This window comes from Haliotis cracherodii, unplaced genomic scaffold (genome assembly GCF_022045235.1).
Source record: "Haliotis cracherodii isolate W230 unplaced genomic scaffold, xgHalCrac1.p SCAF_9, whole genome shotgun sequence".
Classification (NCBI taxonomy): Eukaryota; Metazoa; Mollusca; class Gastropoda; order Lepetellida; family Haliotidae; genus Haliotis; species Haliotis cracherodii.
The window spans coordinates 8115640-8136821 of record NW_027266343.1 but is presented as its reverse complement, the minus strand read 5'-3'; the positions used below and the strand labels follow the sequence as shown (position 1 = coordinate 8136821).

The window sequence follows — 21182 nt, the reverse complement described above, 5'->3', positions numbered from 1 at the left end:
TTAAGAGTATATTTTGGTTTAACTCATCCATGCGTCCACTACCAGAACCATACAGTTACAATCAAATCTTCAAGTTGTGTTAATGCGGTTTCACTTTGTCCTTGGACGTTAGATTGTTTGTTTGTTTTTTGTTTAACGTTGCACTCAACAATTTTCCAGCTATATGGCGGCGGTCTGTAAATAATCGAATCTGGACCAGACAATCCTGTCATTGACATCATGAGCATCGATCTACGCAATTATGATACAATGACATGCATCAACCAAGTCAGCCATCCTGACCACCCGATTCCGTTAGTCGCCTCTTACGACAAGTATAGTCGCCTCTTAAGCTAGCATGGGTTGCGAAGACCTATTATCTACCCGGATCTTCGCAGTCTGGCCCTCATGGACCTCATACATACACTACCATGATACTGGACATGCGTCGTGGGAGATGGTCACTGTTGCAACAGTGATGACAGAAAATGGTCCATCTACAGGAATAGTGAGATGACATTATCAAAGTGTGGGGCATCAAGTAAATATAAATTGTCAATGCAAGAGAATATCCAGCCTAGATTTTCTGCCGAACACATTCCACTTGGCATAAAGGGCAAATAGCTGTGCCAATTATATGAATGGACCACTGAAAATCAGTGATGACACCAGGTGTTCGCGAAAAGGGTAAGCATGTCCTTCCCTGCCGACAGCACCCGCCATTCTTACAATTATGTAAGCGAAAAATGTTTGTAAAAGTAAGTAAAGCGCTTGGGCGTTCGTAATAAAAAGACGTTTTCATAAGCAGCAAATGGTCGGAAATGACCTTGGCACAAATAGATTCCTCGTGGCAAAAGAGATGAACCCTTCACATGAACATGTCTGAAGTGTACGAGTGTGAGAAGTGTGGCTGATTGCCACTAGGAACACTATTTCAGTTATATCACGACCGCCTCCGTGGTCTAATGGTACAGCGTCCGCCCGGAGAGCGGAAGGTTCGGGTTTCGATCCCCAGCCGCGTCATACCAAAAGACGTTAAAAGATGGTACTTGTTGTTACCCTCTCTTGCGCTCGGCATTAAGGGGCTGAAACAAGGACTGGTCGGATAGGAGTCAGTACTGTGTCATGTTAAACTGCGGCATGGTATCTCAGTGAGCCAGCACTATAAATCGGCATATGTCCGGACTAGTACAAGCAGCCACACACACACACACAAACACACACACGTAGATGCACGTCGCCAAATAAGTGCAATAATCTTGGACGCGACGTTAAACCCCATTTCACCTCACCTTCAGTTACCGTCTATATTTTATAGAAAGAGGAAGATGACCACAGTGTGACCAAAAAGGTTAAGTGACACATGAAGAAGCCTTAGCCATTATATAGGTCTTATTTTTAAAAATAAAGTTTGGTGAAACCCACGAGCACTGGTATGCTGCTGAAAAACCTAGAAACATAATCCAGGCGAATCTGGGTTTCGTGCTTACAGTCTTAAGCTTCTGGTATGCCAAAGGTAGCAATAGGTATAACCCCATTGCACCTACTTTAAAACGTTTAACGATTTACCCAAGGAGTGTTATAGTTACTTACCATGGTGTGACGGTGATTAGGGCAAATATATTTGTTTTGAAGATAGGTCAGTGTGTCATGTAAATACAAGGAGGAGATTTAAACACAAGACGGTGGGACACTGCAGCAAATCCAAGATGACCCTCACTGGACTGGCCGTCGTTCTCCTGTGTCTGCCCATGGTCACGGAACAGTTGAGTTTCCTGCCAGACTCTTACGGTGCGTACTATTCAGTATATATTCTTAACATCGGACTCAACAATAATATCTTAAAAATTACATTGAGCTAGACTTAAATGCTAATGATTCTAATCATGTGTGGTCACTGGCTGGCAAGTGTGTTGTCTTTTGCTTGATTTTGTGAAGGTCAGTAAGTTCATTCATGCTTCATGTTGGTAATCTGGACAAGAAAAGTTTGACCAGTCAAACTTTACATTCCAGCTTTAGATTCCAAATTCCATTAATTATCTCTTCGTTCAATCATTTACTCCCAATAGAGCAGTCAAGACTTTCCTTCACATCCGGTGATGACGTCACACTCACGTGCCCGGTTACTCTACATCCGGGCGAGCAGTATGACAGAGTGGAGTGGACATTCCTGTCCTGTGGACGCTACTTCTTCACGAACCCCTGCTTTGAGCAATCCATGTGGTCAAGAGAACAAGGGCTTGGGAGACAACAAGGTCCAGTGATTCCCCAGATTCCTGAAGACAGTTCTGTGGAGGCTACTGCTACAGTCAAGAACATCACAAATGGTCTTTCGGGATATTACCTCTGTCATGTTATTGGTACAGGAAGCACAGATCAGACCCACCTCCTCGACGTGTACGTTCTTAAAAGTAAGTGTTCTCATCATCCTCGGCACGCAGGGGAATATTTCTACTTCACTTGTCACTTTTAGATGACATTAGCTATTGAAGCTAGCTATAATATAACGTGCACGTTCTTAAACGTAAGTGTTCTCATATTGACAAATATTGTAAAAGATGTTTAGAATGAAAACAAATAAAGTACATGTTTATATCTAAACATGTTTAAGAATGTGTTTAAGTCCTGAACGGTATACACATTTGGTGTGTCCTATCTAATCACGTTTAGGGTCTAAACACATGAAATGATATCTCGTCTCACAGCCTGAACATCACTTCAGCACAACATCAACATAATCTAAACATGTTTAGATTCAATTTGTAAATATGTTTCATTACTAAAAATGTTTAGAATTTAAACATGTTAAGTGTCTGAATGTGTTTAGTATTTATACACGTGTAAATATAGTGCATAATATTGGGGATTAAGATACGGGTCTTTCCCATATTTTGACCTTACAAATGTTCAGCTTCTAACTCAGCGCGTCCAAAGTATGTGACAAGATATGTGTTTAGGTTTGTGTTTAGGATCTCAGCACATTTTTTACATTGCACAGGGTAATATTTACACTTCCCTTTTAAACTTTTCAATCAAGCTAAAATATAACACCAATGCGAACAAAATCCCATTTATTCTCATAATGACAACGTTTCTCAATGAAGATGATTTTTCACAACTGCTTCTAAGACACTGTTTATTGTTAGATATTTTTACGAAATGTTCCTTGAAACTTTTAAACTGAACATATCCATGTTGATAAAGTATTGACGTCGTAAGTCAGTGCTGTAAGTATTATTTTTTCTTTCCACAAAGCAATGATATATATTTATATATTTATCCTAAATTTATGTTAAATGAGGATATGGTTACGACAGTCGTAGTGCCAAAACCGCTTCTTGTAACAGGACCCTGGCAATTGTAAAAAATAATTTCTTCATCGCTTTAGTTCTTGAGTAAGTGGGTTAACATTTAACATGGCTCGACAATGTTTCAGCTGTAAATGGAATAAATAACAAGTCAAAAGGAAGAAAATTCTTGAGCACCTGGTGTCTTCTCGTTATCTGATTCGGCAGATAATCGAGACTGGTTATTCTCTGGCGTTTACGCTATAGAGAAAGCGCTGACACTACTGTATTACACCGTCCACTATATATTGTTTCATTGTTCCTAATGTGTAGATAATGTGTCGTCTAATAAACTAATAAACCGCTTTGGATTTTCTAACAGATGCATCGGCTGTTCAAACACTGAAACCAGATCCTATAATGGTCATCAAGGGTGCGACAGGATCTGTACAAGTCACATGCACGGACGAGGCCTATGTTCCTGGAAGCATCATGAGAATTTATCACGGAAGTTGGGCTCTCAGGGCAGTGTTCTTCGATCTTCCAACAGTTTGCACCATCACCTATGACCCCGAGACCTTTTCTGAAATTGCATCTTGCCAAGCGGACATTGCAGTATCTATCTTGACTGGCAAGCTCACATTGCAAAACTCTGTCCATTGTGACGTCATCCGTCCCGGAGGCAAACGAATATCTCTCGAAAGACGCGCAAGGATTGTGGACCTCGGTTCTGGCTCACAAACAATCACAATATGATATCATGGACCAGGTGAATATCTGCTTGATATCTGACATGTTTCAATATATAGATGCATCATTAAAAAAATTGCAGAATAATTTGTGTTTTTGTTTCCCCTTTCTGATCAATCAACAGCAAATTGCTGATTTGGCGTCCAGGGATATCAACCATGTGGCTAAATTACCACCTACATGATAGTGATTAGTCTTTCATCAAACTTCGAAATTGTGTAAATGGGCAAGCACGATCTGAAATCGAAGCCATGGTGAAGTTATTTGGCGTCCTACCATCATACCATAAGACATGATGAAAATTAAATGCAAAACCAAGTCTTACAACACAATGATTACGGAACAAACAAAAACATGAAATAAACCACGTCCGTGATGCAAAACAAACATGAAACAGACCACGTCCGTGATGCAAAACAAACATGAAACAGACCACGTCCGTGATGCAAAACAAACACGAAACAGGCCACGTCCATGATGCAAAACAAACATGAAACAAACCACGTCCGTGATGCAAAACAAACATGAAACAAACCACGTCCGGTGATGCAAAACAAACATGAAACAAACCACGTCCGTGATGCAAAACAAACATGAAACAAACCAGGTCCGTGATGCAACAAACATGAAACAAACCACGTCCGTGATGCAAAACAAACATGAAACAAACCACGTCCGTGATGCAAAACAAACATGAAACAAACCACGTCCGTGATGCAACAAACATGAAACAAACCACGTCCGTGATGCAAAATACTGCATATTATGAATATTGCAGGTAAAAAAAGATTTACATAGGCCTAAATGAATTTGACTATTTCTTATGCATTTTTTAAAATTGTTGTGCAATCACTGGTTCACTTTTCCCGGATTATTTATAATGACATTATGACCAGACATATTGTAAAATATTGATCAAAATACTGTTTGACCCTTCAGTTACCTTGATCAATTTTTAATACAAATAAGCATTCAGAGATATTAGCCGAATCCTGCTCACTCTGACAATATAAAGTTCGTGCTTTCATTTTGAAATGGCTTTTGCGTGTATGATGGATCCGATCTTTTGTCTTTCCTCTGTCCAGGTTAGTAGGACTTGCATCAGTTTCACAAACCATGCACAACCACATAGGGTTGATTTGTTAAGAGGTGAAACTACAGGTAAATACACCAATGTCTGGCAATGAAAGTACAGTAACGTACGGTTATAACGAACTCAAAGGGACTACTAATTTTAGTTCGTTATTACCTAGTTCGTTATAAGTACATATACAGCATGACTACGGCAAGTAGTCGGGACCAAAAAGGAAGTTCGTTATATCCGTCAGTTCGTTATAAGCGAGTTCGTTATAACCGTTAGTTTACAGTAAGTGATTTATGTGGCAGGAATATTTTCCAAGAAATCAAGCCCCCAAACACAACATCGTGACAGTCATAAAGAACGTGACCTCGGACAGCACGTGCATGGGCCTGATTTACCGTTGTCACTCATATTTGGGTATGAGTAGACGCATATTGTTTTCTTGGAACCAAACCCTCGGAGACACTTTAACACATTTAATTATTATGGAACAAATAGCATTGATCCTGCGTCGTGTGCAAGTGCTGAACGTTTACGTGCAATAGGCATGTTGCAGGTGGACACACGTCAGAATATATTGCCCAATCGCTTCATGTGTGATTCATTCTGTCGTCAGCAGATCGACGCCGATCTGGACGCCCAGGGGAACCAACTCCAGCCCAGGACAGATTGCAAACTGACATTTAGATAAGGGATCAGTTGCAACAGGCAACTGCTGTAAGAGGCTTGTTACCCAATACCTCCAACAGCAAAACATCCATGTCATGCCATGGCTAGTACTCTGTCCTGACCTTTACCTCATTGAACACGTCTGGACATCAATGGCAGACGTGTACGTCAACGTCAAAATCCATCCACCACTCTCAATAAACTTGGTGTTGTTCTCACTGATGAGTGGAACAGCATGATTCAAGCTGACATTGGTCGACTCATAAGAGGCATGCTCCAAAGAATTCACGCATGTCTGAAAAACATATTAGTTACGTTGGCTGCAAAATGCAAATTTCGAATTTGACCAACGACCTCTGTAACAACACATTGCGCCACCATCTCATCATACCAACCATTAGATGTGATTGTCTCCTCCCCAGCCCATATGATCATATCATTTCCATTTGCCAATGCCATATAGATCAGAAGATATGTCTCAATGATTCCCACTACCCCCTTCTTTTTAGGCATAGTAATTTCGGCTGAGTATTTCCCAGCATTTTCTGGCAGTGATAGGAAGCACATCGGAAAGTTGAGTTGGTACGTATCTTGATATATCGACCGTATGAGTTCAAAGGAATAAAACTTTGTTGAGGTTAGTTTCATTAACGTCCAATACCTTACCCGAGAGGGTAAGCTAAGCTATGCTGAAGATGGGCATGAGCTGTGTAAATAGTCAAAGGTCAAACATCTCGGGATCAGGGCACATCCAAGATGACACTCACCCGACTAATTGGATATGTGAGGTGATTGCGAGCTTTCTAAGGTCTTGGCATGTTGGTAACGACATCACAGAGACGTTGTTGACACAAGATCTCTCCAAAGTTAAGTGTGCCATTACATGCACATGGAATCGTTCGTTGCATAATTTACAACATGCGTTCTCATTCAGCTGATCTTGGGCGGTCAGGTAGCCTAGTGGTTAAAGCGTTCGCTCGTCACGCCGAAGACCCGGGTTCGATTCCCGACATGGGTACAATGTGTGAAGCCCATTTCTGGTGTCCCCCGCCATGATATTGCTGGAATATTGCTAAAAGCGGCTTAAAACCATACTCACTGACTCACTCACTCACTCAGTTGATCTTCGTTTGACGCAAACCTTTTATCAGCTTTAATGTTTAAGTCATACAAATAACGCTCTTACTTTTGTTATAAAATGGTTTTATAATGACACAGTTATACTAAAATGTGGTATATTGTTCAAGAGTAAATTGCACTCATGTCCATCCTTTTTAAGGAAAATATAAACTGATTTTCTGCATAAGCATTGGTTGGTGCTGCTATTCATCAATCCAAAAGAAAGATATGTCCAATCAAATATTACTGCTGAAAGTAGCAATTGATCTTATTTATATCATTTGATCAGAAAGAAAGAATAAATCCGGGTTCTTATTACCTACAATGACACATCTAAGTACTTCGACCCATTGAAATATATCAGACTGCAGAGACAAACGTAGAGTCGACTAAACTTAACCCTATAGGGCGAGGTGGGGTGAAATGGGGTTTAACGTCGCGTTCAATATTATTGCACTTTTTAGTGACATGCATGCACGTATGTGGCTGTTTGTATTAGTCCGGACTAATGCCGGTTTTATAGTGCTAGCCTACTGAGATACCTAGCTGCAGTTTAACATGAATACCCCACTCAGACACAATATACTGACTCCTAGCAAATCCCCTTGTTTTATCACCCGGATGCGCCAGGCAGGGAAACAACAATATGCTTTAGCATACACTCTTCAAAAAAAGAAACGCACAGGTAGTATGCAGTTCATTGAACCTGGCTACAAAAAAATCCGGTATATAAATTGGATATATGTTATTGAACATTGTTGGTTGCCTAAAATTCGACAAAGGTGTCGATTTGCAACGTTTTAAACGGCATTGTTTTCACACTTGTTGAAAAATGTCATGGAGGAAAACAGTAAAGCAAAATGCACGTGCAAGTTATCGCATTCGTAACTCATGGTAGTGGCGATAAAAAAGAAAGCATAAGCCAATAATTTGTCAGTCAGCTGTCAACATTTTTCAAGTTCGAAAATGCCGAGACACAGCGCTGCCGATCGGAACATCGTCATAGGACGTATCCAAAGAGGGGAACAGTGGTCTTCTGTTGCACGCCACTTCAACGTCCACCATGGCACTATTTGTCGACTTTGTGACCGATACACACAGTTCAATTCCACTGCAGACCGTCCGAGAACCGGCCGACCAAGAGTTACCACCCCTGCACAGGATCGCTACATTCGACTGGTCCACCTACCTTGTGGCTTTACGTAACATGACAATGAACAGTTTTCAATGCCTTTGTACAACGAAAACAGACAGACAGACAGACAGACATGTTTATTCAGTAAAAGGCCAATGGCCCAAAATACAGACATGTGAGCATGACATTTACAGGGCACAGAATTTATCATTAATTATTTTGTGAGCATAATATAAGAATTTACAAACTAGAAATAATGTTTGCTCATTATAATTACTAAGAATATTTATCACATGAGAATTACTGTAATGAGTAGGCATAGGAAGATTAACAAGGTATTTTTGTCTTAGGGCAGAATATAAATTACAATAAAAGAGTACATGGAATTCATCCTCAATGACATTAACTCCCTTACTACTACAATAGTTACAGAATCTGAGTGAACGGTCTGTTTTACTATATCTGCCAGTTTCTAAAGCTATTTTAAAATTTGAACATCTGAATTTAGTAACAGCAATACTTAAATGGGTAGGGAGTGGACATGACAAGTACCTTTCAACATTTAACATGGATTTAAAATGCTTATAAAGATCACATTTTGGAGAAGAGTTTACAGAAGCACTCCAGAATTGCTGTAAATTATCTTTGAGCCTTTGCTTAAAATGGAGAATAAAAGCTTTAGAGTCACCCACCTGTTGATTGAGCCATACAAAATCCAAACCCAAATTGGAATAAAATATTTCTAACTTTAGTCGCCCAAGTTACCCGCCCAACATCATCTAAAGATTTAAGCATTAAATAGCATTGGGAAGGTAATCTGTGGGGTTGAAGATGTAAGAGCCTGCACCAATATTTAATTACTTTAGTCATGTAAGTGAGTTGTAAAGGAAACCTCCCACATTCCCCTAAAACCATATTTGAGCAGGTTGATTTGTTTACTTTTAAATAATGCTTACAAGAGGTGATTTGGACAGATTCGATTTTTTTACAATAGCAAGTCCACCAAATTTCAGAGCCATAGGTTAAGATGGGGGTGACCATAGAATCAAAAACCTTAAACAGATCTGTACAAGTGATATTACCAATTTTCCTTCGAAAAGAGTTAATGGCTAAAATTGTTTTGGTGGCTTGGGATGCTAGAGTAGTTTGTGCCTTACTCCATACAAGCTTAGGTGTAAACATTAAGCCAAGATATCTATAGCTTGAAACAGTTTCAATAGGTTCACCATGATAAAACCACTTTTCATAACTGCGAAGATGACCACCTTGCCTAAATACAATTACTTTTGTTTTTTTAAAGTTAATTTGCATGCCTGTTTTATTACAAAATATTTCCAAAGCATTAATTTTCTTTTGAAACTGGGCACAACTATCTGAGAGAGCAGAAACATCATCAGCAAAAAGAAGAGCACATAAATTATCTATATACAACGAAAACATGTGACTATCGAGCTCCAAAATTTCATATTTGTATCTATGATATTAAGTTAAATATATCGACTTTATTAGGTACAATAAATTTACTAAAATCTACCTGTGCGCTTCTTCTTTTTTAAGAGTATATTTTGGTTTAACTCATCCATGCGTCCACTACCAGAACCATACAGTTACAATCAAATCTTCAAGTTGTGTTAATGCGGTTTCACTTTGTCCTTGGACGTTAGATTGTTAGTTTGTTGTTTGTTGAACGTTACACTCAACAATTTTCCAGCTATATGGCGGCGGTCTGTAAATAATCGAATCTGGACCAGACAATCCTGTCATTGACATCATGAGGATCGATCTACGCAATTATGATACAATGACATGCATCAACCAAGTCAGCCAGCCTGACCACCCGATCCCGTTAGTCGCCTCTTACGACAAGTATAGTCGCCTCTTAAGCTAGCATGGGTTGCGAAGACCTATTATCTACCCGGATCTTCGCTGTCTGGCCCACATGGACCATACACTACCATGATACTGGACATGTGTCGTGAGAGATGGTCACTGTTGCAACAGTGTTGACAGAAAATGGTCCATCTACAGGAATAGTGAGATGACATTATCAAAGTGTGGGGCATCAAGTAAATATAAATTGTCAATGCAAGAGAATATCCAGCCTAGATTTACTGCCGAACACATTCCACTTGGCATAAAGGGCAAATATCTGTGGCAATTATATGAATGGACCACTGAAAATCAGTGATGAGACTAGGTGTTTGCGAAAAGGGTAAGCATGTCCTGCCCTGCCGACAGCACCCGCCATTCTTACAATTATGTAAGCGAAAAATGTTTGTAAAAGTAAGTAAAGCGCTTGGGCGTTCGTAATAAAAAGACGTTTTCATAAGCAGCAAATGGTCGGTAATGACCTTGGCACAAATAGATTCCTCGTGGCAAAAGAGATGAACCCTTCACATGATCATGTCTGAAGTGCACGAGTGCGTGAGAAGTGTGGCTGATTGCCACTAGGAACACTATTTCAGTTATATCACGACCGCCTCCGTGGTCTAATGGTACAGCGTCCGCCCGGAGAGCGGAAGGTTCGGGGTTCGATCCCCAGCCGCGTCATACCAAAAGACGTTAAAAGATGGTACTTGTTGTTACCCTCTCTTGCGCTCGGCATTAAGGGGCTAAAACAAGGACTGGTCGGATAGGAGTCAGTACTGTGTCATGTTAAACTGCGGCATGGTATCTCAGTGAGCCAGCACTATAAATCGGCATATGTCCGGACTAGTACAAGCAGCCACACACACACACACAAACACACACACGTAGATGCACGTCGCTATATAAGTGCAATAATCTTGGACGCGACGTTAAACCCCATTTCACCTCACCTTCAGTTATATCACAGCGTTAAAAACCGTCTATATTTTATAGAAAGAGGAAGATGACCACAGTGTGACCAAAAAGGTTTAGTGACACATGAAGAAGCCTTAGCCATTATATAGGTCTTATTTTTAAAAATAAAGTTTGGTGAAACCCACGAGCACTGGTATGCTGCTGAAAAACCTAGAAACATAATCCAGGCGAATCTGGGTTTCGTGCTTACAGTCTTAAGTTTCTGGTATGCCAAAGGTAGCAATAGGTATAACCCCATTGCACCTACTTTAAAACGTTTAACGATTTACCCAAGGAGTGTTATAGTTACTTACCATGGTGTGACGGTGATTAGGGCAAATATATTTGTTTTGAAGATAGGTCAGTGTGTCATGTAAATACAAGGAGGGGATTTAAACACAAGACGGTGGGACACTTCAGCAAATCCAAGATGACCCTCACTGGACTGGCCGTCGTTCTCCTGTGTCTGCCCATGGTCACGGAACAGTTGAGTTTCCTGCCAGACTCTTACGGTGCGTACTATTCAGTATATACTCTTAACATAGGACTCAGCAAAAATATCTTAAATATTACATTGAGCTAGACTTAAATGCTAATGATTCTAATCATGTGAGGTCACTGGCTGGCAAGTGTGTTGTCTTTTGCTTGATTTTGTGAAGGTCAGTAAGTTCATTCATGCTTCATATTGGTAATCTGGACAAGAATAGTTTGACCAGTCAAAATTTACATTCCAGCTTTAGATTCCAAATTCCATTAATTATCTCTTCGTTCAATCATTTACTCTCAATAGAGCAGTCAAGACTTTCCTTCACATCCGGTGATGACGTCACACTCACGTGCCCGGTTACTCTACATCCGGGCGAGCAGTATGACAGAGTGAAGTGGACATTCCTGTCCTGTGGACGCTACTTCTTCACGAACCCCTGCTTTGAGCAATCCATGTGGTCAAGAGAACAAGGGCTTGGGAGACAACAAGGTCCAGTGATTCCCCAGATTCCTGAAGACAGTTCTGTGGAGGCTACTGCTACAGTCAAGAACATCACAAATGGTCTTTCTGGATATTACCTCTGTCATGTTATTGGTACAGGAAGCACAGATCAGTACCACCTCCTCGACGTGTACGTTCTTAAAAGTAAGTGTTCTCACCATCCTCGGCACGCAGGGGAATATTTCCACTTCACTTGTCACTTTTAGATGACATTAGCTATTGAAGCTAGCTATGATATAACGTGTACGTTCTTAAAAGTAAGTGTTCTCATCCTCGGCACACAGGGGAATATTTGAGCAATATTTCAGCAATATCACGGCGTGGGCTTCACACATTGTATCCATGTGGACATTAGCTATTGAAGCAAGCAAGAAAGATGCACCGAAACTACGGTAATGCTTATTTGTGTCCAACATTTACGTGTTTTTACTTTGAGTTAATAATCCTTTGGATTTACTTACAGATGCATCAGCCGAGCCAATACTGAAACCAGATCCCATTATCGCCGTCAAGGGTTGCCCTGGATCTGTACAAGTCACATGCACGGACGAGGCATATGTTCCTGGAAGCATCATGAGAATTTATCACGGAAGTTGGTCTCTCAGGGCAGTATTCCTCGATCTTCCAACAGTTTGCACCATCACCTATGACCCCGAGACCTTTTCTGAAATTGCATCTTGCCAAGCGGACATTGAAGTATCCATCTTGACTGGCAAGCTCACATTGCAAAACTCAGTCCATTGTGACGTCATCCGTCCCGGAGGCAAACGGATATCTCTCGAAAGACGCGCAAGGATTGTGGACATCGGTTCTGGCTCACAAACAATAACAGTATGATGTTATGGACCAGGTGAATATCCAATTGATGACCGTCATGTTTCAATAAATATGAATTATTAAATACAGAATAATTTGTGTCTTTGTTTCTGTTATCTGATCGCCGTCAACAGTAACGTTCTGATCTGGTGTCGAGATATCCACCACAAGGCTATATTCCTACTTCATGCTTTTGATCGTTTCCATCATCATCCTTCAAAATTGTGTAAATATTCTCAGTGAGTGAGTGAGTGAGTATGGTTTTACGCCGCTTTTAGCAATATTCCAGCAATATCATGGCGGGGGACACCAGAAATGGGCTTCACGCATTGTACTCATGTCGGGAATCGAACCCGGGTCTTCGGCGTGACGAGCGAACGCTTTAACCACTTGGCTACCCCACCGCCCCTATTCTCACAGGATCGGGATTGTGCTTTATAGAGGCCTAAGATGAATAATAGTGAGTGTTTATGCACTGTCTACCAATCGTTGTTGTACGACTTGTCCACGTTCCACTATTACATATATACTTTTCAAAAAAGGAAACGCAAAACGGATATTTCGGGTCATAAATGCAAAATATATGGACCAACAGGTGACAAAATGAAGAGGTTTTAATGTGTTATAGTGTCAGTGACGAATTTCCCGGATCAAAATGAAACTTTGTGCTTTACAGAGGCTTAAGATGAATATTAGTGAGTGTTGATGCACTGTCTACCATTCGCTGTTGCACGACTTGTCCACGTTCCATTATTACACATATACTTTTCAAAAAAGGAAACGCAAAACGGATATTTCGGGTTATGAAAGCAAAATATGTGGACCAAGAGGTGCAAAATGTTGAATGTGTTATAGTGTCAGTGACGAATTTCCCGGATCAAAATAAAACTTTGTGCTTTATAGAGGCTTAAGATGAATATTAGTGATTGTTGATGCACTGTCTACCAATCGCTGTTGCACGACGTGTCAACGTTCCACGATTACATGTATGACCATACACCCAAATCATATGCCGCAACATATTGCAAAATATGTATCAAAATACCGTTCGATCCTTCACTTACACTGAATATTCTTTGATTACAAATAAGTTAATGTAGTAGAGATACTCACAGAATATCACGTCACACGAGCACGTTCACACTCAGTAGCAGTAAGAGGCGTGACTCACCAGTGATGAGGGTCCTGCTCCATTGACGTGCTGTCCACGTGTTGTTAGCACCACTTTAGCCCTCGACGTTGATGTTTTGTGGACAAAATTGGCCGTCTTACCAGGCGCCTCGCACACAAGGGCGCCTGTAGATGCGTAGACGTCGTCGGACTATCCCCATCTTCCCGAGGCCAGGGAGCTAACTGACTTTAAAAGTCCAGTTTCCACTCTTTCCGAACTAGGCTGAAATTACTGGGCTCGATCGTTGCGCCACCAGTGGCTATTACCAATTATGTCCCTTCTAAGCCTCTCCTATGGACCAATCGGATTCCACCTCTCGTATCACTAGCGTTTGCTTCAAACAAAATGGTGGCGCTCAGTCAGGACGATCTGATCGATAATCAAGATCTATATTGTGATAAAACGGGTCTTACATCGCGAAATGCATCAAATCACGTGAACACCTTGATTAAAAACTTGAAAAGATTTGGAAAATATCTGCTGACAACGAGTTGGCGGTGCACATGCTTTGTAAATCCTGATCGAAATCTGCACGACAGTTTACAAACCGGATATTGATTTTGGTGCGCGATTTTGATTGGACTATGCATAGACTCGTTAGTCCAGACAAAATGTAACTCCATTATACCAGCCTAGTTCGGCAAGGGTGGAAACTGGACATTTATAGTCAGTTTACTCTCTTGCCTCGGTAAGATGGGCTATCCCGTGTCGAAGATGCGTGGTTCAAATCCGTATGTCTTGATGGCGAGGGGTTCTCATGGGTTAGCGGCAACTACCGTGACGGTCTCTCACGAGTTTTTCTGTTAATAACGTCGCCATCAGTGCTATATAATGTTCCTGTGGACGTTGAGTTGACGTGCGACGTCACGCTGCGAGGTACCGGGTTCAAGATTACTACCGGACATTTTCTTTTAAGCGTGTCATGGCGAAATCTCATCAAAACAAACCAAAGTGGTTTTTTATGAACTCCGCACATGCGAAAAATGCTTAGACCATGATATGGAATTGGACATTTGTTTTATAGAGAACATTTGAAACAACTTCTCCCTTATAAAATGCGTGGTTGTGTTTTCTTGGAACATTTTCATAAAAATTGTTCTTGGTTTAACACAAAAAAGGGTTTTAAAGTTTTACATCGACTCTAGAAGAAATTGTCAAAGCATGTTTAACACATGGAACACATGCTGCGTTCCTGTTGTCTAACTCTGATGGATAAATCGTGGAAATGTATTCTGCTACCGTGTCAGAATAACTGTGCTATATACAAGGAATTTGAAATTATTATTTTTGTAAAGTGTGAAATCAGTTTACATGCATAAAGAAACAGGTCGGCAAGTCGAGGTCACGACTTATAACCACACGGGTACCTGCTTCTTTCCAGGTTCTGGAACAATCATGTTCTACGTTGATGAAGTTTCCCTTTGGTCAGTAACGTATGTATCTTATATTGAGTTCACTGCTTTGTAAGTGCTTTTTTCGCATAAACACATTTTTAAGGGATCTGTCACACATTCAGGAGTTTTACTGCCGTCCTTGATAGGACCATTCTGGATTAAAGTTTGTCAAAAAACTGATCAAGATCCTATGATTCAATGCGGGAAATTCATAAATTCGTAAAACCATTTATTTAATCACGACAACAATCAGATATCGTTCAGGAAGCGTCCCGATTCAGTCGTTTACAGGAGAATTCGTCCCGATTCTCCCGTTCTGAATCCGCATGGTAAAAAACGTCTGAATCTGTCCCGACAGCGTCCCGATTCTCCCGAATGCGATACGACAGAGATCAGACAGTGACCGGACAGTGAAACGACAAAGATGGTTCTTATTCGGCACAATCTGGACGCAATCTGGACTCAATCTGAACTCAATCGACAAGAAACAATTTCTCCTAAACATGCCCGTTCATCACGACAGCGTCCCGATCCACAGGACACCGGTACCGTCCAGACAGCTAGAACATTATTATGATTTTGATACGATACTGCAGAATCTGTCACGACATGGTCACGATTGTAATCCGACTAGACAAAATCGGCTGACTTTCGCAAAAGTTACGGGACGCAACATACTGTCGGGAATGCTTGGCCGACCTCCGTGGGCCTTTCCCGATCCGTAGGACTCTGTCACGAACGTATACGACTGCGTTCAGACAATGATTGGACAGTCCAGATCATTGAGGATGGTAATCCGACTTTTTCACTTTTCGTGTCGTAGCGCTGTCTGATCTCAAACGGGAGCCATGATCGGCACTGTGTGAAGGCAGCCTAGGAAAACATGAAGGTTTTCGTTGAGTTTTTTAGAGAGGAATCATACTTGAAACATCAAACGTTTTGTGGTGTATCATTGAAGCAAGGACTTCAGTAAGTTCTTTCGTCTCTTTTTACATCCCCTTGGTTATGCAACATGCCTCAGAAGCTCTTAGAGAGTAGACTTCAAGGGCGTCGTTCTGAAGTAGAGTTATCAAGGTTTTATGTAAAAAATGGCGCAAGCAAAACAGACTGCATCTTTTTTCTTACATTTTCCTTTTGGAATCTGAGAAAGGTTAAAGAAAAACATTAATATTTACTGGTACTCCATTGAGTATTTCTCTCTTGAATGTTGATAGACATGTGTTCGGTTCCATAATGTCATAGCTAATCAAAGTAAACAACTACAGTAAACTACGGTTATAACGAACACGCTTATAACGAACTGACGGATAAAACGAACTTACTTTTTGGTCCCGACTATTTGCTGAATATATGCTTATAACGAACTACGGTTATAACGAACTAAGATTGTAGTCCCTTTGAGTTCGTTATAACCGTAGTTTACTGTATTTTCTTATAGGCTTCTTCAACGGTAACGTTGTGTATATGTATGCAGAGCTTTAACCAAAAATTGCAATAAGTTAACGCTGCTTCCAATTCAGCTCCAAATATTGCCGAATGGTTTTAAACATAGTATTATACTTGCGAATTGATTTTCACTTTCTGTGAGTTCATTGGAGGATGAACCTTCATGAAGTAAGGGCCAAACTGTATGAACGTCGGAGCTTGCGATGAACGTCAAATTGTGTCGTTCATTTGTTTATGAACTTCAGTCTGCGGTCATGTGACCGGCCTCTCTTCCATGGAGAATACCGCCTACGTGGTCTAGTGGTAGAGTGAAAGTCCGGGTGTCGATCCCAGACCGCGTCATAGCAAAAGACGTTAATAGATGGTACTTGTTGTTACCCTGTCTGGCGTTCGGCATTAAGGGGCTAAAACAAGTACTGGTCGGCTCGGAGTCAGTATACTGTGTCTGAGTGGAGTATTCATGTTAAACAGCGGCATGGTATCTCAGTGAGCTAGCACTCTAAATTGGCATGAGTCCGGACTAGTACAAGCAGCCACACAAACACACACACATACATGCACGTCGCTATATAAGTGCAATAATCTTGGACGCGACGTTAAACCCCATTTCACCTCATCTCCAATGGAGAAGCCGTATATCGTGTAAATTAAAAATATATATATTAAATGGCGTGACACTAAAGTTCATTAAAAATATAATTATGCGACCACATAGTCCCCAGTCTCCGATTAAAATAGGTCTTCAGCAACCCATGCTTGCTGTAAAAGGGGACTATGCTTGTCGTAAAAGGCGACTAACGGGGATCGGGTGGTCAGGCTCGCTGACTTGGTTCATGCATGTCGTCGTATCCCAATTGCGTGGATCGATGCTCATGATGTCAATCACTGGATTGTCTAGTCCAGACTCGATTATTTACAGACCGCCGTCACGAATATTGCTGAGTTCGGCATTAAACAACAAAAAAACAAACAAACATATTCTTGCACGAGTAGGCACATGCTAAAGAACGAGTCTCTCCCGTGTTACGCGACCTTCACCTTGCTCCAGAGTACACTGACACATCCGGGAGAGGACAACACATCAATAACTCATCAGGACAATATCGCAGTATATCAGTTGTCGTTCCCTCCGTAAAAACAGGTGAATGATGTCTCTGTTAAAGCAATACTGCCTTTATGAAAAATACCGATAGAGACAAACGTTGTCTTGAAATATGTAATTGTCATTTCTATAGATTTTCTTGTCTTAATAACAATAATGTCCTAAGATTAAGTGTGCCAGGTGAATTTAATGCTTCTTGTACTAATCTCATTCTTTCTCTGTTAATTGTCACTAAATGTTACACTAACCACGCTCTTCTACCCGACTTAGTTTTGAAGACGATGACAATCGGGTTCTTCTTCATTCGAACTGTTTTGAATGTCACGGTTGACCGTACAAACTGCTGATATGTTTCGCCTGACTCGTCATGTCTCAAAAAGAAACAACATGGCCAAGGGCGGTAACTCTCATTCATAAAAAAGATAAATTATGTAAACATTGCAATAACGATATGAGAGGTCGAATCGGGATCTCTAAACCTTTTGTTTTTTAAAATAAATATTTCTGTTTTCTTCAGTCTGGATAATGTTGTCGCAAAGACCAAATTGGCACAGGGTGTGTACACGGCAGACACTATCAAAATACACCAGTGAGCGACAGAAATTCTGTGCTAAGATAGCGATAGGACCGATAGGGATGGTGACGTCATTTCCGATACGAAATTTGGTGGAGAAGGGGTCGAGAGCCACAAAGGGAGGCTGGGACTGCTGTAAGTCTGTTAAGGTATTGGAGTTACGATCGTCCTCGCACAATGATCGCCTTGTGGAACATGGCTCCAGGCATCTATCATAATGCAACAGCGATGTGGTACCCTGGCTACTCGAGGACGTCAGGGGGATGTAACTCTGTACAACTGTATCACCAAGCATCTCCTCGTGGGTTCACATACACAGCATGTGATATACAGATAACGGACATGATATACATGCCTACCAGTTTGTGCCCAAGATCGAATTGACTGTTGAACAAATATAGATATTTTTATTTTGTGTAGCAATTAGGACGGGGTATGTTTAACAACAGTTACTGTGATGACGTCCGCCCTTTTTTGACATACGGTGACGTCGGTTCCTATTCAGGGTTAGTTGGGACTCGGAGCTGGACTTGAACAGTCCAGGTTAAGAAATCATGACGACTCTCTATGTATTCTCGTCTAGACTTATACTTTTTCTTATTCTGGTGGCCCAATCGTCATTTGAATTACGTGAGTATCGTTTTAATTATATTTTTGTTTTCTGATGTTTAGTTTTGATATGTGTACACGCTCTCCCTCGCTCAATCACCCAGTTACTCTATCACTCACTCGAACACTCGCTTTATCACTCTAACACTCGCTTTATCACTAATTCTATCGACCCGTGAAGATTCCGGGGTAGAATAGGTCTTCAGCAACCCATACTTGTCGTAAAAGGCGACTATGCTTGTCGTAAAAGGCGACTAACGGGATCGGGCGGTCAGGCTCGCTGACTTGGTTGATACATGCCGTCGATCCCAATTGCGTGGGTCGATGCTCATGATGTCAATCACTGGATTGTCTGGTCCAGACTCGATTATTTTACAGACCGCCGTCATATAGCTGGAATATTGCCGAGTGCGGCGTAAAACAACAACCCAACACCCTTGCCTCGGGAAGATGCCCGCAGTGATGCTTGTCAGCCACTTTGGCAAAATCCATGAGCACGGGAATGGCACAAACAAACCATGTATTATAATCAGGGCGAACCTTGGTTAAGAACAACGACTCTAACAGAATGATCTTGGAATGCCTTAGCTAGATGATCATTTGTGTTTCGGTGACCGTGGAAACGACAAAAGCATCGCTCAATCAGATATTAGAAAAACTTCAATCTACTATAACACACCGTTTGTTTATTGAAAATAGCATTTTCTGACAACAATCCTGCTTATGTCGCAGAAATAAACAATCATTTGAGATACACCGAGACGTCCGGAAGTGACGTCACACTGACATGCCCAGTGACGTTACAACATGGCGAAGAGTATGACTCCGTGACATGGGCAAAGAGATGGCCGGGTCGGTATGACAGAAGCGAAAGAGTAGCTTTCTGGAATAAACAATATCACTTTGTCGACATCGTTGCTGGACCCCGCGTGTCACTGACGCTACCCTCAAACAACACGCAGCAAGTCGGCTACCACATCACCAACATCGCTTGTGACCACGACGGCCTATACTCTTGTAACGTTGTAGGCAGTAAGGCCACCGATGAATGGGTGACGATCGATCTATTCATTAATCGTAAGTAATATCTATATAAATATGTTTCTTTTGAAATACCGTAAATGTGTGGTTATAACGTTTTCAGGCTACGGTAGTATCAGAGGGCTCTGTTTTATAATATGTGTGGGGGGCACGAGTGGCCCAGTCGTCTGAGGCGCCGCGATTCGCTGTGCAGAGTTGCGTCCCTAAGGCACGCCAGAAACCTATGATTGGAGGTTCGAATCCCGGTTCGCCCCGATTATGTTTCTAGGTTTGTCAGTACCATACCCGTGCTCGTGGGTTTCACCGAAGTGGTAAACGTCTGAGTCCTGCACCATTTCGGGCTTTCCTCCCACATTAAGCTGACACGCCGTGATGTAACTGGAATACTGTTAAAAGCGGCGTTAAACCCAACTCACTCACTCACTCACTATAATATGTGTGGCCTCACTCTGGCAGTGTGGGTTCGAATCACGGATGGGACTCAACCCCCCAAAATACGAGATGTTATCAGAAATATAACATTTGTTACATTTGACCTCTTTTGTAAATGTCATTGTGTATCCAAAGCTAGTTCTTTTTGTTTGTTTTAACGCCGCCCTCAGCAGTATTACGGCGGCCTGTAAATAATAGAGTCTGGACCAGCTGGAGATACCGGTTTTTTTAGACCAGGGTAGGCCCCGGAGAGTAGGATACATAAGATATAGTAATTAGCATAACTAAGCAATGATAATAACAACCATTAATTTCTAAATGTATTTGTTACATTTGAACATTTGTTACATTTGATCACTTTGGCATTGTGTGTTCACAGTCAGGGATACTCACAAAACGTTACCCTTTCCGTCAAGATGTTCACTGTATCGACCCTGGTTAGGTCGGGGTGGACTCGTCGATTAAAATACGTCACTCTCATTTGTATTGTATTTTTGTATTTCATTAATTGGGACAAACAACTAGAAAGACTCTTAGGACTACCATGCATCCAACATATCTCATAGATAATCATATCTATATACTAGCTAACCTATTTCATGCTTCTGAAGGTGCAGTGTGGTCGCCTAGTGGTTCAAGTGGTCGTTCGTCGCCCCGAAGACCCGGGTTCGATTCCCTTCATGGGTAGAATGTGTGAAGCCCATTTCTGGTGTCCCCTGCTGTGATACTGCTGGAATATTGCTAACAGCGGCGTAAAACCATACTC

General features: G+C 41.4%; 2 protein-coding genes across 2 annotated transcripts; both read left to right on the top strand.

The window, feature by feature from the left end:
• The first annotated feature begins 1688 nt into the window (after positions 1–1688).
• Positions 1689–4046, top strand: LOC139453222 (uncharacterized). The gene is made up of 3 exons (XM_071234851.1): positions 1689–1770; positions 2049–2390; positions 3649–4046. The coding sequence occupies exons 1-3, from the start codon at positions 1689–1691 to the stop codon at positions 4020–4022; spliced, it is 798 nt and encodes a 265-aa protein (XP_071090952.1). The 3' UTR covers positions 4023–4046.
• Positions 4047–11273: 7227 nt separating this feature from the next.
• On the top strand, positions 11274–12668 carry LOC139453221 (uncharacterized). Its single transcript, XM_071234849.1, has 3 exons — positions 11274–11355; positions 11634–11975; positions 12295–12668. The coding sequence occupies exons 1-3, from the start codon at positions 11274–11276 to the stop codon at positions 12666–12668; spliced, it is 798 nt and encodes a 265-aa protein (XP_071090950.1).
• The last annotated feature ends 8514 nt before the right edge of the window (positions 12669–21182 follow it).

Excerpts from the sequence above, each read along its gene's own strand:
- LOC139453222 (XM_071234851.1), top strand. The coding sequence starts at position 1,689 with ATGACCCTCACTGGACTGGCCGTCGTTCTCCTGTGTCTGCCCATGGTC. Across the intron at positions 1,771-2,048 it reads TTTCCTGCCAGACTCTTACG|AGCAGTCAAGACTTTCCTTC; the intron begins GTGCGTACTATT and ends TACTCCCAATAG. Across the intron at positions 2,391-3,648 it reads CGACGTGTACGTTCTTAAAA|ATGCATCGGCTGTTCAAACA; the intron begins GTAAGTGTTCTC and ends ATTTTCTAACAG.
- LOC139453221 (XM_071234849.1), top strand. The coding sequence starts at position 11,274 with ATGACCCTCACTGGACTGGCCGTCGTTCTCCTGTGTCTGCCCATGGTC. Across the intron at positions 11,356-11,633 it reads TTTCCTGCCAGACTCTTACG|AGCAGTCAAGACTTTCCTTC; the intron begins GTGCGTACTATT and ends TACTCTCAATAG. Across the intron at positions 11,976-12,294 it reads CGACGTGTACGTTCTTAAAA|ATGCATCAGCCGAGCCAATA; the intron begins GTAAGTGTTCTC and ends ATTTACTTACAG.